Below are 17,394 nucleotides of genomic sequence, written 5' to 3'. Positions count from 1 at the left end.
CTCAAATTGACATGATGATCTGTCAAGTGCAGTTATATCCTGATTACTTCAGCTCAATTAGTGTCCCCTAAGTCACATGATCATGGATGTTTGATGATGTTTCTAATCTCTTGTTCAGTTGTGATTTCAGACTGATATATGTTTATTCAGGTGTTGATTTCAACAGGAGCTATCTGAAAAACTGTATTACTTGAAGTTATTCAATGTACCTTATTTCTGCAGTCTACTGAAATAACTTCTGGTTTTATGATCCAGGAGCTATTCCATTGCAATCCTTGACTAGTTAATACTTGATTTTTCTATACTGGAGTTAAATGTGCATGTAGGGAAATCTTTGTCAATGAGTAGCAAAAAATCTTGTCAAATGAATTCCGTTTTCAAACCTGAGTCTCTAAAGATGCTTTTTAAAATCCAGTACTCAAATGCTCAGAAAATTGTCTGATTATAGGTATTTAGCATGATCAGGCAAGAATTGACCAACATGTTTGAAAATGAGGTTCAAGCTTATGTATGAGCCTGGGATGGGGTTACAAGCGAAAAAAAAAAAAAAAAGAAGCAAGCATAACACATGTTCTTTTAAAATAACTACTGCAAATAGAAGGTTTTTCTCATCTGAAGTACTAAAATTGTCAGTCAAATGAGAGGAAAAGTAGCCATGGATTTCTAAAAATAACTATATAAATGTGAGGGGAGAATGTAGTCATTTGGTATTAGACAATTTACAGATTCCAAGTCAGGAAAGAAATAAAAAAAGTAGCAGTAAATATGTTTGTATTCTTCTGTTCCAGAGCTTACATAAAGACAGTGTATTCTGAATAATGTTAAGGTGGAGTCTCCTCATAGCTATCCAGAGAATACAGAAAAAAAAAAAAAAGGGTGCAAGTTGTCAAGATCCTTAAAATATAGTGTTAGGATGAGAGGTTTGTTGTCAGAACTGTTTAGAGAGGGGATTAAATTTCACTTCTGCTGTATACTCCAAAGAGTAGTTTCAGCCTTTTCATCTGGTGTTCTAAGCCTTTAAGCCCAAGTCACTTTAAGCTGACTACTGTGTTACATGACTATTAACTCAAGTATCTGATTTTAGAATATGTGTATTGCCAGAAGTTAATTTTCTGTGTCTTTATTGTCAGCTGGAGACTGGATAGCTGATGTCGATTAAGGAAAAACAGTGAAGTCAGTTGTCTTCAAAAGGATTTATCTTTTTGTCTGAGAAGGGGCCTAAAGGAGCAAACATCTAAAGTATTGTAGGAAAAGGGAAGGAGATCACTTTTGACTTTAAAATATCTTTTTTTAAGAAGAGTGAATTGGCTCTAGAATGGTTGTAGGTGAGAAATGGCAGCAAGAAGTAACTTGCATATTTTAGATTAAATTTAAGATGTTTAATCAACGTAGATGGTTTGAGCTGTTTCCACTTGTTTTAAAAGACCCTTTGGGAATCCTTTGGGGTATTTTTTTAATGACTTTTTTTTTTAAATTCTAAAATAATATCTGTGCATTTATTGAACAAACACGATTCATTTACATGGCATTAATAAATCTTACAGTAACTTCCATCAGAAGAGCAAAGTTAATTATATGTCAAATAAAAATATTAACTTGCTGTGATTGTTGCAAAGTCATGTGCTGGGGTTTATTTTTAATTAGCTGCTTGTCTTGCATTTTCCTTACTGGTTTGTTCAAGCAAAATCAGAATTGTCGTAGAGAAGACACATCTGTTGATAACAGAAAAGGTTTTGTCTGAATAAAAATAGAATAAATATTGCTAGTACATTTTTTTTTAAACAAAGATCCTAGCAGTTGGCTTGTTTTTTTCAAAAACCAATGAAGACTAGTGAATTCAAATATATTTTATTTTATTTTTAATAGAATTTTAAAGTAAATTTACCATACGAACCAGCAAATGAACCCTGAAGAACAGTAACGATGTGTTGCTTTTATTTCACACTTTGCAGTAAACTCCCCACTTGCATATTCCGTGCATCTTGGGGAAAGAAAGCCTGGGAAGAAACAGTTAGAAACAAACCTGTGGGAGGATAATAGCCTGGGACATAGAGAGCAAAATACTCTGTGAAATATTTTAATTTTGGTCTGTGGCAGCTGGGGCACGGACATGGAAGGAATTCTGTCACAGAGATGCCTTTAAGCACAGTTCTGCCACAGGGCTGGAGCATTTGTGGATGGAGGAGGATCTCCCTGCAGGTCTGGGGTCAGGCACTGGTTCTTGTCACACAACTGCTACTTTTTAACTTCCGAGCAGTTTAGGACATTTTCGTTTCTCTGCGATAGAAGTTAGGACATTTCAGGTGAGCTGGATGTTAACACAATCTGTTATCATGCAAATTAAATGTTTGGAAGGTGTCAGCAGCTCCCCATGGTTGGTTGGTTGGTTGGTTTCCACTGTCACAAACTGCAGGAATTCATGTGGTTACTGTGTCCCACCTTCTTTTCATCTATTTAAACTCAGACATTTACTCTACTCTGGCTTTATTCTGTGCTGCAGTCTCAACTGGCAATGCAAGTTCCTTACATTTTAGCAGCTTTTGAAGTTGTTCTGCGTTTGTATTTGCACCATTTCCTCATCTGATACCAGCTAAGCCAAAAACCCGGGCTGCTGTGGGCATATGTTCACAAGAATACCACCAAAGGCTGTGCTGGCAAAGCTGTGGGGAGGTCTGACTGTTCCCATCTGATTTAACCTAGGGGTTTTTCTCCAGAAGGAAATGTAATACAAACCAGGTATAATTTGGTGAACATTACTGATAGATTGACCTGGGTGAAGGATTAGGTGAGAAAAACCTATGAAGATTAAGGCCAATTTCGTTATCACAGTTATGTAAATCCTACTCTTTTAAATTTTTCCTTCTGTTGTATTCTGGCAGCATTTATTGAGTGAATTCAATGATCTTTTAACTCAAGGAGTAGAGATCTCTTTTGAGATTCTGGCTTTGAATCATGCTGCTAAAATGGGACTAAGAAAATAATGTCATATTTCATGTTCTAATCTGTGGTTCCTCTTAATTTTTTGCTTTTTTAACCTTTTTTTTTTTTTTTAAACGTGTGTGGAATTTATATATGTGGCCTGTACATTTCTTGGCTAAATAAATAAGTTTAACATTTTCTTTGGTTTTTTTTTTTATCTTTTAACAGGCAAAAAAACAATCAGTCTGAACATTCAGTCAGTCACAACTTACAAGACCATTTCTAATGTCATTGGATATTTAAAAGGAGCTGTATTTCCTGGTAAGTATCCCTTTGTCATTTGTATTGATTATTTGTTTCACGATGGCTGGGGGTCATAGCTGGGATCAGGATCCTATTTTGCCAGATAATTCATTAATACAGACAAAGGAAAAAGACTTTTTTTGTAGCCATTTTGTAATTTATGACAGGAAAGAACATGAGGGTTAAACAAAGCATGAGCTGAAGGGGATATTGTAGTTACAAAAAGCATATTTTTACACAAGCAGCAGGTGTTGCACATGGAGCACAGAGAGTATCAGCAGTTTGTACCAAGTAACTGTGGTATTTCATTTTAATACGGTTTTAACACTTGCTGCTGCCTTATTTTGTGTTTCAATCATGCCTTAAGCTAGTTTTATACAATTCTATGAATAATAATTACTGTTCTCCATGTCTGATAATTGAACAATAAGACTCTAAGTGCAACTGGGACATAAAGCACAACCCCCCTCTGTCCTTTGATGCTGTACATAGATAATGTTGCAATCAGGATATCATATGATCATTCTGAGATTATTTTGTTAGTAAGTGAATTTATCTAAAAGGTGAAGGGTTTCTGCAACATGAATGAATGCTGGTTACTTACATAGTGCAAACAGTTCCTGGTGCGCAGATGATCATCAAAACATCATCATGCTTGCCTTAATACTATTTTATTAGGTTATGAAGAAAGAATGGTAATTTATTTACAGTCCCTTAGGAGGTGGGCCAGTCATTTCATATTTTAAGTAATGGAAAGAAGGAGGTGGAAAAAATTTTATTCCTCTTGGTGAAATAAGGACTCAGTTTTGTGCGTGCAGAACGCCGTACTTCTCGCCAAAATTTTTGTTTAAAGCAACAGAGGAAACAATTAGCTCAGTGAATTTCATTTCTATGAAGGATTTAATTTCCTTGATGAATTTGAAGTTACCAGTCTGCTATTATTAATGTTTTGCAAATAGCTGTCATGGAATTGGAAAGGCAGAAAGTGCCATGTTTAGACATTCTGTCTGCTGAATTCTGAGAGAGAGGCAAGAAAAAGAATAATAAGTGTGCTTCAGTTTCTGTTTAACAAGTCTTCTATCTTCTCTGTATCTGAACTTTTCATCTTATTACTACATTTTTAATCAGAAACTAATTTTAGAAGGTTTGCCAATAATTTAAGAATGTAAGGATTTATAAATGAGTGAAATAAGTGAAGTCAGTGGCAGTATCCAGATGGCAGTATCCAGTTTGTCTCATGGATGTCTGGCTCAACAAGGGCCATAACAACTGTCTTCTAGCATAGGCACAAGTTAAATGTCTAATAATGCACTGTAATGGTTTGTACAGAACTGATGTTAAACCTTTGTTTCTTTCTCTACTCCTCCTGGTTGACACTACAGTCATTCCTCCTCAATTGATTTGAATCTTGATATTTTCATGGCATTGGTTCTCTGTCATTTTGATGGGGTTTTGCTCGTTTCATACGCATGAAATACTCACCTTTATGATCACAGAAGTGCAGAAAGAAGGCAAAATTTATCCTTAGTGCCTAATGAAAGACTGCAGAGCATCAGCAAGGGTGGAATTTATTTCTTTTTGCTTAAAGACCACCTAACACACACAGAGAAGCACGTCTCTGTAATGGTAACCTTAGCTGGCATTTGCTCTGAGGAGTAGGAACGAGCATCTGAAATGTAACTAAGATGTTAAAATATTTGGGAGTAGATGAAATGTGATAGTTGGTAGCATTTTTAAACCCAAAAAACGCAACAATGATTTTCTGTTGGACATGGTTAAAAATGGGATGTATAACAAGAAAAGACAGGATAAAGAGACTATTTTTAATGATGAATCCCTGTTGTCAAGCCCATCCCTACCCTGAACACTATCCTGTTTTATCACCTTCAAGGGTATCTGATGGATATTTTTTTCTCTATCTCTAGTCCTTTCTCTTTTTTTTTAATTTCTTTTTTTATTTTTTTTTTTGCCATGTGATTCTGAGAAAGGACAGCTGCTTCCCCTGCAAGCATGGCCATCCTTTCTCCTATGCTTTTCCTGTAGTCATTTGCTTTAGGGTATTGCCTCTCTTTGAGGGAGAGATGTGCAAAGATGAAGAATTTCAAAGACACCAGCTGTTAGTTTTGCCCCTGCTCATTCAGCTGGCATCTCCAGCAGTAAGTTTCTGCTTGCAGCTCCTTCTCCATCAAAATATCCTGCATTATTTTAATAAGGGCTCTCTCCTTTCACACAGTCTTTTCACAGGCTAAACAGAAATTATTATAAAGAATTGATCCTGTCTGGTCCTTCTGTGTTAGTGGCACGTTCTTTAATGGCCTAGAAGCCTGTAAGGCCATTCATTTTGGTTCCTAATTCCTGTCATTAAATGGGTGGAAGATTCTGTTTTTTCATTGTCAGTGCAACCTATAATTAAGCATTTCATGGTGCAACAGGCAAGTTGTAAAATTATGTGATTTAGATTTCATTTTGTTCCATTAAATCATTATGTAAGTCTAGACTGACACTTTCTGTATCTGTTTTTTCAAAGAAATTCTCATTTCCACCCCCCAAGCAGTAGATTGAAAACGTTGTGTTATAGGTACATAACAGATCCTCTCTTTGGGTAAAGCATTTTTGGTTCCTTAATAAACAATATGCTTAAATATTTTGTTGAACAGTACTGGTAAAACTCCAGTTTGATAGAGACTGCTTTTATAATCAGAGTTAAACAATTAATTATGAATTAAACAATTAATATTGTTTCCAGGGAGCAGTCAGTGCAAAACATACTCAGTAGATATTTTAATTTTATAAGCAAATACAAAATGTGGGCAACTGTCTTAATCCACTTGGCTAAAGAAAGAAAAAGAAAACTTTTGAAAGCAAAATGGCAGAGATTGCTGTGGATCTGGCATCACTTGATAACTGTTCTTCTGTTGTCTATTGGTATCCTGAAATAGGGAAGGAACACCTTTAAAAGTCTAGATCTGGACCAGAAGGAGACTTTACAAAATACCAGGACAAAACCAGTAAGCAATCCTTCAAAGAGGGTTGTGAATTTATCTCACACAGAAGGTCTAATAGCTTAACAGCTCATTCAGAGTAACTCTGCTTTGACTTCTTGACAAGCCTCAGTCACACCAGTCAGTCATGTTATGTCATAACACATCATCGGTTCTGGAATAAAATAAGTTTTTTTTTTCCCTTGTGAGTGGTATTAGGGTTATATATAACGTCTTGAGAGATGAAGATTTAATTTCATTTATCTGAAAAAATTGGGGTTTTTTTTGGGGGGGGGGTGGTTTGTGAGTAACTATAGGCATGTTCTCTATTTCAGGTTGAAACTTCTTGCTTTTCATTCTATAGAATGCTTTCTGCCAGCATTAACACAGCTGCTAGGTGTGACTTACCATTTCTGTATCATTCATTATCTCTATCCCTCTGTCATGTCTCCTCTCTAAACCTGCAGTCCAGGTATTTTAATGTCTCCTTCCATGGAAGGCTAAGTCCTGATCTCTAATTTGGCTGCCAGCTGCTCAACTGCTGTTACTGCCATGTCTTTTTTGAGATAGGGTGGGGAGCACTGAACACAGTCTTCCAGGTGAGGGAGTACTAATACTCTGTGTATTTTATGTTTCCCATTGTACTGCCACACCTTTTTTTTTTTTTTTTTTGGATGCTAATGTGTATTGAAGGTCATTTCCTGCTTTTTATTTTGTGGTTTTTTCATAACAATCTACTGTGAGCATGGAAATTTTAGTTTCTTTATATGACCTGGTCCTGGCTGTTAAAATGATCTATATCAGATCTATAAGGAAAGCAATAAGCAAACAATGAAAGGCAAGGCCATGGGGATTAATTTAGGAAACTATATACATATATTTATTTACTAGTTCATTTTTAACTAGTACTCACAGTTTTGTGTATATTTGTTGTATGATTGTCTTGTATATGATCATGTACATTTTTGTAGACAGCTTTGTGTTGCATTAATGATATTACACACTACTAATACAGTTCATTCTTAGAGTCATTTGGAATTCTTTTAATCTGAGTATCCAGAAAAAAAAGGTTTATTGTTTGTTTTTTGGGGTTTTTTTATTCCTCATTTCAGACAGATACGTCGTCATTGGAAGCCATCACAGCAGCCTGAAGGGTTATGGTGGGCAAGGATGGGCCAGCAGCACTGCTGTCATCACAGCACTGCTCCAAGCCCTGATGGCAGAGGTGAAGAGGGGCTGGAGGCCTGACCGGACCGTGGTCTTCTGCTCGTGGGGAGGAACAGCCTTTGGGAACATCGGCTCCTACGAGTGGGCCGAGGTAAAAGGGCTTTAGGAGGACTCACTGCAGTAAGGATTACTTCTGCTGAAAGCATGGAAACAATAGGAAATTACCACATGGAAATTGTGGCTCATTAACTGGTCTCTGAGGTCTGTCTGTGTTCATTCGTGTACCACATAGCAAATGTGGGGGAAACATCTTTGGAGGCTGTTCCTGGGGACAATGAGATGGCAGGATGTGGCCATGGCTGTGGAGGTTGCACATACAGCACCTTTGGGATCTGATTTCCCTCTCTAATTCAACACAGCATTGTGAAAGGGCATTGCCAGGGTTTGACAGAGGGAGGAAAACCTCAAAAAACCACATAGGCCCAGGAACAGCTTAGAGAGCTTTTTCACCTTCTTGAGGGTTTAATATTTAATCATTTTTAATTGATGGGCTTAGTGTGGGGAGAAGTGAATCAAGAGAGAACGAAGAGAACCATGCCATGGTTTACATTAATTAGATAAACCTTGCAGTGTCTTCATGGCTAGTGCTGATTCACTTGTCACAGATTTGTGTTTAGGAGTTGGATAGAATCCGGAACAGAAAATTCCTTGGGCTTTTACTTTCAACTTAATAGGAATCAGCTGATTGAAAGAAAATACTTCAAAAAGTATTGATGATCATACATGGCTAAAGTGGACTTTGGGTCATAAATTAAAGGAGTAGCTGGCAGAGAGTTTCATGGCTGCTTTTCCAACTCTAATGGTTCAATGAATTAAAACAGTAGATAAAATGATGAGTTAATTGCTTTTTACCATGCGTAAGAAGCAGACAGCCTTTATTGAAATTTCTTACTTCCAACATGATTATTCTTCAGAAACAAGAGGGGGTGAAAAAATCAAATTGAAAAAATCCAGGCTGGAAGCAAAATTTGTTAGGTTCCACTTCAAGTCAGCTTTGCATCAGATGTAATTGAGTTACACCCCTTCTGTTTAATATAAAGAGCCACTTCATGCAAAGAGGAACTCATTACTGAGAAGGCAAAGGGGATCCTTTTAAAAAAGAGATAATAATTGAAACAGTTTGTACATGCTATTTTTATAGTCTAAAATATAATAAAATGAAAACACTGGAAAAGTTATGCAATTCCAATCTGAATTTGGTCTCTAAATATTTGAGTCCTGTAACTGTTGATAATGATTGCTTTTGAAGTTTGTCTTCTGTCAGGCATAAGTTTAAAAGGCCATCATGTTGTTTCACAGTGTGTAATGTTTTCATTTTGGCCTTACAAGTGTAGTAATTTTTAATTCCTCCCCGACCTGTTTGCATTTTCTTTAGATGATGTGTGAAATGGAATTATAACTTCTGCTACGTAGAGAAATAGCACTAAAATATTGTTTGAAGTTCACAGGAGCATATTGTAAGAAGCAGTAACTAATACTCCAAGCATCACAGAGGATGGAAATGTAGGGTGCAGTTTTCCCCTAGAAGGAGCCAAAAGAACAAAACCAGCCTTAATTATAATGATGCATAGTAGTAACCATTTTTCTGCTTTTCTTGTAGGATCTCAAGAATGTTCTTCAAAGAAATGTTGTGGCCTACGTTAGCCTCCATAATCCAGTCACAGGCAACTCAACTTTGCACCCTGTTGCATCCCCTTCTCTTCAGCAGCTGGCAGCAGAGGTTAGAAATAAAATATTTGGCTTCATGTGTGGTTTATGAGGTTACATGGTTAACCCCCTTAAAATCAGTGGGCAGTAGACAGCGATACATGGAGGTTGTTTTAAGAATTTTCACCTCACAAATACACATGAAGTGTTTTTTACTAAGTAAGCAGTTAAATTTTATTTTGAAAAATCATGGATTAAGAGGTTGGAAGGGATAACTTGTTTTTACCTGTTCATTATACAAAGCCTCACCATACTTTCATGCCCTGCAGCTTTTTTTACCTTTTGACAACTTTAACATATTTGTTGTTCTTTAGCACAGAGCACATTTTTCTCATCCTATTGAGGTCTTCCCAGGCTGTTTCTCAATTTAAACCTGTATATTTTCCAGATGTAACATGACATGTGGGGAGAGTGTTACTCTTACCATAATAAATACTGTCTAAAGTGAGTATGTCAGGTTCAGTGCTCAGCGATGCCTTTGCAGCTCATCTGGAGTCAGAATATTCCATGGTTGCATTGGTGTAAGGGCACATAGCCCTTAAACTAATGACCTTATTGCTGTTCCTGAGGTTTCTGAAATTATCGATATTTGACATGAATGGAAAACAGTATAAGGCACATTCTAAATGATAAAACCAGTTTGAAGTGATATGCATGAAATGGAGTTCAGTTTGACTTTCATAAATGATGCTTTTTAGATGTTTTTTTTCTGTAAGTTTGCCAAACGAATACTTATTCTGATGTTTCTTTGACCTGCCTCTGAAGCATTTGTTAATAAACACTCATCAAAGCAGCATCGTGGATTAAATGCAGTTTAAGACTGATCTGGCTTGGCAATTGTTCAACTAAGTTAGTAAAATGATATCAGTAAATTGCTTCTTAGCAATGTCTTAACCACTTCTGTCCAGTGATTAAGTGGTAATTTCCTCATGGAAAGAATCTGCATTTTTCTGTGTCAGTATTATGAGAAATGTGATGCAACATTGTTTAAGAGAAAAGAAAAAAGCTTCAATTTGCGGAAAATTATTTATAATGTTATATATGTGAGCCTTTAGGTGTTTTGGATATGTCAATTCAAATTTTATTATCAGTTTTAATATTGTATTTGCAAGAAATACTATCCTGAAAAGTTGCTAGCCTTTTGCTAACCTAGTGGTGTTGGCAGTTCTATCTCCATTAAAACAAGTATTTGCCATTTAAGGGAGTAAGTTTATTACATTAGGTCCTTGAGCTATTTGGTTTTTCCTCATTTTATTTCTTTGACTTCACAACACGATCCATGGCAGTGATCTGAAAACTAAATTGTCTGGAGCTTTGCAGCAGTCTCTTTATTGTCTATTTATCACTTTATTAAGACTTGATTCTTTCATTCTAATAAATGTCATGTTAGTATGAGTGTTGCATTCATGCCCTCTATTTCGGAGAGGAAGCAAAGGAAATCTATTTTACACTTCTACTTTATTTCTGTGGTGTTATAATATTTTCTAATTCTGGTTATAGCAGTTGTGTTCTGTTCAGCAGTATGGACAGAGGCCCTTTTAGCAGCCTTGCCTTGCAACTGTTAATTAGTAACACGACTAGAACTTTTTTTTAGTCCCAGTAAACACCTTCCACCTCACTTCTGTTTCTTTAATTTTGAGAGTGTATCCCTTCTGCATGTTTACCCTAAAGCCCCATTTAAAAAGTAAAGGATAAAATGCCTGGGAGAATTTTATCTGTATGGCTTTCCTTTCTGTAGTATTTATAATTAATATAACTGTCATACAGTTTGTGACATTAAAAAGATTTGTGGGAATTATTGCTTCCAAATGCTGGCTAGATTTCTGAATTCATGTCAAATGTACTGACAGTGATGGAACAGCCCAGCACAGATCTTCATTTGTTCCCATGGGTGCTCACAATTTGCCATGTGTCCAGAAGATTTTCTCTGGAAAACTGATCTGCTTATAAAGAATATTGATATTACTTCCAACACTTGCCAGGAAGACAATGTAATTACAGATTACCTCTAAGTTATGATAGTGCAAATGAAGTGAGATGTGACTTTTTGGAGCTCATCTCATCTTGAAGACATTGTGAGTCTATTCACATGAGGTTCTTGTTACAGGTGCAGGTTGCAAAGATGAGCTTAAAAATTCTAGTGAGAGAAAAGGATCATTTTAATTTTTAAGAGCTCTGAAATTAGGTTACAACAGAAAAGAAGGTGAAAAAGGAATTTAGAATTAATGCTATCAGTCCATTTTAAAATGAAAAGATAGTATAGCCTGTCTTGTTTAGTTAGATACAAGCTTTCCATAATTTGTGAATACATGGAAGATACTGCACTGTGCCTTTGGATTCAATGGCAAGACTCATAATTCCATTTTCAGACCACAACAGAAGAAACTGTCATGCATTATTTTTCTTTCTACTGCTAAATAGTGTCATAACATTGTTTGGAGGTAAGGGAGACTGAAATCTCACAATTTGTGTTGGGTTTTGTTCAATGCTCACTGTTGTGCTAAAGTTGTGTGTGAAAGAGAGGGAGAATGTATTCCTAGGGAAAATGAATACGTGTTAGAAAAGCCTGCAGGGTATAAGTGTTAGTATTCTAGGGATAACAATGAAAAACTGTAGTTTGTCCTGAAAGAGAACTCGAGTAATAATCACACTGTGGATGCTGCAAGGAGCATCATTTAAAGAGAACTGTGAGGAAATAGCAAACTTAGATGAGCCAATGCACACAGCAGTGTTCGCTTTCTGTGCTGTTCTTTTTTCTAAAATAAAAGTCTGGACAGCTGCTAATCGCTGCAGTTTCCAAAATACTTGTTTTCCCTTAATTTCTGGGGAAAAGTAGGGAAGAAGTTTTATCTGAAATGCAGTTTGTATGGACATTCTAAACTTAACAATGAAAAGAAGAATCAGGAAACTTTGTAAGTTGTCTGCTATGTGAGGTCTGGCAATCAGAGAATAGAATAAGCACTTGGCTAATTAACAGAGACCATGTTTCTTAAAGATGTTTTGTGTAAAGGGATTATATCTTCGTATTAGTTGCAGGTTTCAAAAGGGAGCTACATAAGCAGTCTGCAAATAATAATTTTATATGCCTGTCTGTGGGATTCTGGTTGAAACACCAAATTAACACGAAGAAGCTAATTTAAATATTTGGATTAATTAAGCAAAGAGGAACTCAAACAGTTCTGAGACCTTGACATATTTAATTCAAATCTTTTTTATATAACTAATTAGTGTCCACATTAACAAGAGGGAAGTACTGCCAAGTTATATTTTTGTCTACTGTTATTTTGTGAGGAAAATGATGGTTAATTCGCTTGCTCAGTTGGTGAATCACCATTTGTTGGCAGAGTGTCATTGGTAAATTGGGTTTGTTCGAGGCTGGGATTCATTCTCTCTAAATAAGGCCATTAATGATTTTTTCTATAATGGACATGTCACAAAGAAAAAAAAAATATTATGAAACATAAATTCATTGCTGTTGTCTTTTAACTGATTGTGTGACCATCAGACTCCAGGTCTGCTGTTACTGCTGAGCCAAACAAAACTTACTGCTCCTGTCTCCCAAGGAAAAGAGTGATTTACAGCTATTGATGAGCGAGTTGATCAGTAAAAATGACTGTGCCAAGTATTTTTCCATGCAATTTGTCAGTATTTGTTTCCACTAATGGAGTAAAAGGCATAAAACATCTCTGCATTTAAAGGTGGTGGTTATTGACAGAAAGCTCTTTTTTCTTTATGAATTAGAACCAAAGATATGCTTCTGCATAGATGTTACTATCATTATTTCTTGATCTTTTTTAAAAAAAAAACCCTTACATTAATGTCAGCATTGATTCTCTTCTTTCAGTTTCTATGGGTTTCTCATTTATTTTTTTATACTTTCAGCATTAATAGTGGATTTCTTAATGCTGTATATCAGTAGTTGTAAGTGAGAAAGAACATGATTATTTGAGTTGCTTGTTCTATGCCTTATAACAGAAGATTTTTGCTTCCCCGTGACATTTCAGTCTTTACCTATTATCACTTTTAGCATTATATTTGTTGCTGGTGTTCCTTTTTGTATTTGTGTTGAGAACAAAAGAAAATCTCTTGAGAATCAGAAGTTTATGCTATGAACTTCTGTCTCAGGAATTCCTAAGGATTCCTAATCCGAATGATGCTGTTAATATAGACAATACTTCATTGCAAGCTCTATTAAATTGTTAAGCTGCTGCTTCTCTAGTGGGAAAAGTTTCATTTAATGGTGGATTTGACTTGCAGGAGGGGTTTTTTTTACATCTTCTAACCACTTTTTTCTTTTGATAAAGTGCTGCTTTGTCCACTGTTACATATATTTTTCATCCTTCTTCCAAATTGAATAATTTTAATAGACAAATGCTGATTCAGACAGTGAGTAATTTAAACCTACTCATATATTCTGATGTTAGGAAAATACTGTTGCTGTTAAACGTGGGGAAAAGGGTTTGTTAGCAAGGCATAATGCAGTAATGAACCAGTTTTCCAGCTGTGATCTTACTGGAGATCTGGTACAGTTCCTTTGTTCCTGGTGACTCCAGCTTTTCTGCTTCCATGTCCTTCCCTGTATTTACAACATAGATTTCTAACAGAGGTGTAAATGATGTATATTTTCAGAAAGGTTTTCATGTTTTGAAATTTAAATGTCTCTTTGATAGCTATTGTGAATGAAACTGAATAAATCTGAGCATTTTATTACCTTTAAGTGCAATGCTGGAGTAGGGAAGTAATTCCTTTTCTGCTGCAAAAATGGAGTTTGGTTCAAGGTTTCTATTGTCCAATCTAGTTAATACTGTCTCATATAATGAACTGTTCGACGTAAGGGAATTGTTTTTTCTTTCCAAACACTTTAGCCAGATGAAAGTATTAGAAAAACTAACTTCACTTCTGTCTAAATATTCCTTTGTTTAATTTCATCTTGATTATTTCCCTCCAGAACTGACTTTTTCATGATGATAGAAAGATGTTTCCTTAGCGATAGAAAAGCGTTCATGTGGAGAGTTTAAAAGTAAAATTTAGTTCTTACAAAAGAACATAGATTGAGAGCTCTGGACATTTTAAATTTTCTGCATAAACACAAATCATAGTTTCTTGCTGTTTCTCTCATCATTATTAACTATGTTGCTGACTGGAATTAAATTGACTCTATAGCTATAAGCTGTACTACACAAACAGCCCATGGGAAAGAAATGCACATGCAAAAATTAGGTGTATGGCAAAATAACTAGAAAGAAAGAAAGCACCTTTAAATCAGAATTGATAAGACATTAGTATAAAATGAAATGAGGCTTAAGTCAGGTTATGTTGTTTGGCTCACAACAGCTGCAGCCATGGGCTTTACTATAGCATGTCACAGAAAAAAAATCATAATTTTGTGCAGCACAACTCACTCTTTCGTTTGCAGATCCACGTTGGGAAAGAAATCACCTGGATAATGAAAAGCAGACCATTAGTTTGTCATAAATAAAAATGTGACCTATTTTCAGTAATGCAGTATATATTTGACCTTGGCAAAAGTATCAGTATGGCCTTTCTGAGCGTGCTAAACCTCATATCCTCCGAAGGGGAAGGTTTGAAGTGCTCTTTAGCACAGTACTGCTCCCTCTGTCTCAGTGTGCCTTGGAGCTGTGGTGGATTATTCTTTGGAAAAGCATGAAGATGTTTATTTTTAAATGATGTACCTCTCCTTTCTGGTGTAAAATTGTGAGCTGTTTCATAGAGTACTGAGCAGGTCATATACTGAGAAGTCAGAGGAGTGGGAAAAACTGCAGATTTGTAGAAACCGGGGAAGGTGTGGGGTTTGGGGTTTGTTTTTTGTTTGGGTGGGTTTTTTTGGTTGGTTGCTCGGGTGGTTTGGTTTGGTTTGGTTTGGTTTGGTTTGGTTTTTAAGCTGTTTCTCCCAGGAACAGTAAAAGTATCTCTGTAGGATGGTAAGCCACTAACTGAGGTGAAAATGTTGAGCTGAGCCCCAGTGGGTGCAGTCTGGAATTCCTGCTCGTGCTGAGAGATTTTTGAGGTTAGAAGTTCTCTTTCAACATAGACCCTTGCCGTGCTTGGAGGACTCTTACCTGTCTTGTAGGGTTCAGGTTTAGAAATCACCTCAAAATTATGGCGATTGGCATATTTTTGTTACATAAATTTGTCACCCCTTTAATTTCAGTGTTGTCGCAGTAACAGTTCTTACATGTGAAAACAAAAGCTGGATTGCTTTAAGGCTGTTGTTTGAATTTCTGTGTCTCTTGTTTAGGCATACCTATATAATAAATATTAAGATTTGAGAAGGAAAAAAAAGGCAAAAAAAAAAAAAAAGCCAAAAAAATCCCCAAACAAACACCTGACCTGGTTAATGTCAGTTATCCAAAGGAAAAAAAAACCCTCAAAATTTTAACTTAGACATATTTATTGGCAAGAACTTAGTAATGAATTTCTTTGATGAATTCATTGAAACCAGGTGTGAGGAAAATCATTCCAAATCCATTTAAAACTGTGATAGTTTGAATAATCATAAGCATAAACTTGAACTGTTCTGGGGTTTGCCTGGTTTGTTCATTCTTCATCTGTTTACCACAAGCATATTGTGGTGATGGTGTCTTATCCAGTGTAAAAAAAGAGACTAAACAGAGCTAGAAGGGGTATTATTGGGACACCATAAACTGGGAATGTAAAATTTTAAAAGTAATTTCAAGACAATTAAATATATGTGAAAAATATGTGTATGTTCCAAATTATTCCTGAGGTTTTAATTAATTTAATGTAATTAATTGTTATGTAGTTGAGATGCATTTTTATTTATTGAGTCAAAATGCCACAATTCCCACAATTCTCACAATTCCTGTTTTGAAGTGCACACAGAATGGGACCTCACTGAATATAACAGAGAAAAATTTTGCAGCAGATAATCTCAGATGTCAGGAAAAGCCAAAATGCAAGAAATAGTTTTCTTGGAGGTTCTGCAAAAAGCTTTTTTTCGGCAGCTAAAAGGTCATAAAGCTCCAACCTTTGTCTCTTGACAGAGCATTGAAAGGGATTTCAAAACCTGTTTTGTAGCCTTCTATTTTAACACTTTAAATGCTTAAGTTTCCCTTCAAGAGGAGCCTTAAAACATATTTAGGAGAGCTGCTGACTTCTTTATTTTGTATCATGTCATCTTTGTCTCAATTAGATATGTTTCTGAATAATTACTTGAAAAAGGATCAATGTTCTACTGTCCGTAGGTAATTTGGCACTAGAAGGGAGACTTCTAAAAACAAACACCCCCTAAAAAAATCAAATTGGAAACTAGCTTCCTCTCAGTTTGAACATGTTCATTTTTTATTCTAACATGAAAATGATCGCTTTTCATTTTAGTTGTAAATATTTTTAAAAAGCTGCACATCCAGTTCTAATTTATTGCTATTGATTTTTTTTTTTTAAAGGCTTTTGAGCACTCCTAGGAAGCCACTGTGTTCTGTGTCTGAATGGAAAGGAAAAACAATATTTAGTATTAAGGTTAATAAACAACTCGTGGGTTTGTGTGAATAGAGATGTAGGTGGTCTTCCTGATGTTTCATACATTAGCAGTGTTGTGACAGGCAAGGAAGAGATTTGCAACAATTCTGGCTAACTAAAAGTTTTGAGATCACCTACTAATTTTGCAGTTTGAAATCCAAAAATATGTCCAAACATTTGTGGAATAAACCCTTAGTTTATTCGCATTTTCTACTGCTGGTAGTTAAGTAATAAATATCTGTTCTGAAATGCGAGTAATACTCAAAAAGCTTTTGGTCAGTTAGCTTTTAGTTTTAAAGTTTCTCTCATGAAATGGACAAGTGACCAGTATGCTTTTAAAATCCTGTAAGTTTAGCAAGTTTTTATGTCAGGCTTTTATCAAAAAAAATTATGGAGGTTAAAAATCAGTAGAAAAGGAGGAATTTAGGCTACTAGGCAACATAAAAAAATAATACAGAAATACTTCAAGTTGTTTTTTCCTTTCAAGTTGGGACTAGAATGAAGGGGAACGGTTGTTTATGGTCATTTTAACTCTATAAACATAAATCTATAGTCTACTAATTAATAACTGATGGGCAAAAGAGAAATCAATGCTATATGGAAGAGGCTGACCTGATAGCTGGTGTACATGAACTCCATAGTACTATGATATTTTAAATTTCTGTGTCTCATGCTAATTACAAAACATCTTATTTGCTTTTAAATTCATGATTTTTAAAAAACTTGTCTTGTATGCTGTATTTTATTTCTTGCATGT

The 17,394-nt window shown here is 35.6% G+C and overlaps 1 protein-coding gene across 16 annotated transcripts in view; it reads left to right on the top strand.

Moving 5' to 3' along the window:
• NAALADL2 (N-acetylated alpha-linked acidic dipeptidase like 2) overlaps positions 1-17,394 on the top strand; it is a 432,075-nt gene that overhangs the window by 333,496 nt on the left and 81,185 nt on the right. For all 16 annotated transcript variants that reach the window (XM_069025088.1, XM_069025089.1, XM_069025076.1 and 13 more), the window contains 3 exons: positions 3,148-3,240; positions 7,316-7,521; positions 9,031-9,150. In XM_069025088.1, the coding sequence (XP_068881189.1) occupies positions 3,148-3,240; positions 7,316-7,521; positions 9,031-9,150 (419 nt within the window). The remainder of the gene's footprint in view (positions 1-3,147; positions 3,241-7,315; positions 7,522-9,030; positions 9,151-17,394) is intronic.

The sequence above is a fragment of the Aphelocoma coerulescens genome, chromosome 9 (genome assembly GCF_041296385.1).
Source record: "Aphelocoma coerulescens isolate FSJ_1873_10779 chromosome 9, UR_Acoe_1.0, whole genome shotgun sequence".
Lineage (NCBI taxonomy): Eukaryota > Metazoa > Chordata > Aves > Passeriformes > Corvidae > Aphelocoma > Aphelocoma coerulescens.
Note: the sequence above shows the minus strand (reverse complement) of the source record. Positions and strands in the feature narration are given on the sequence as shown.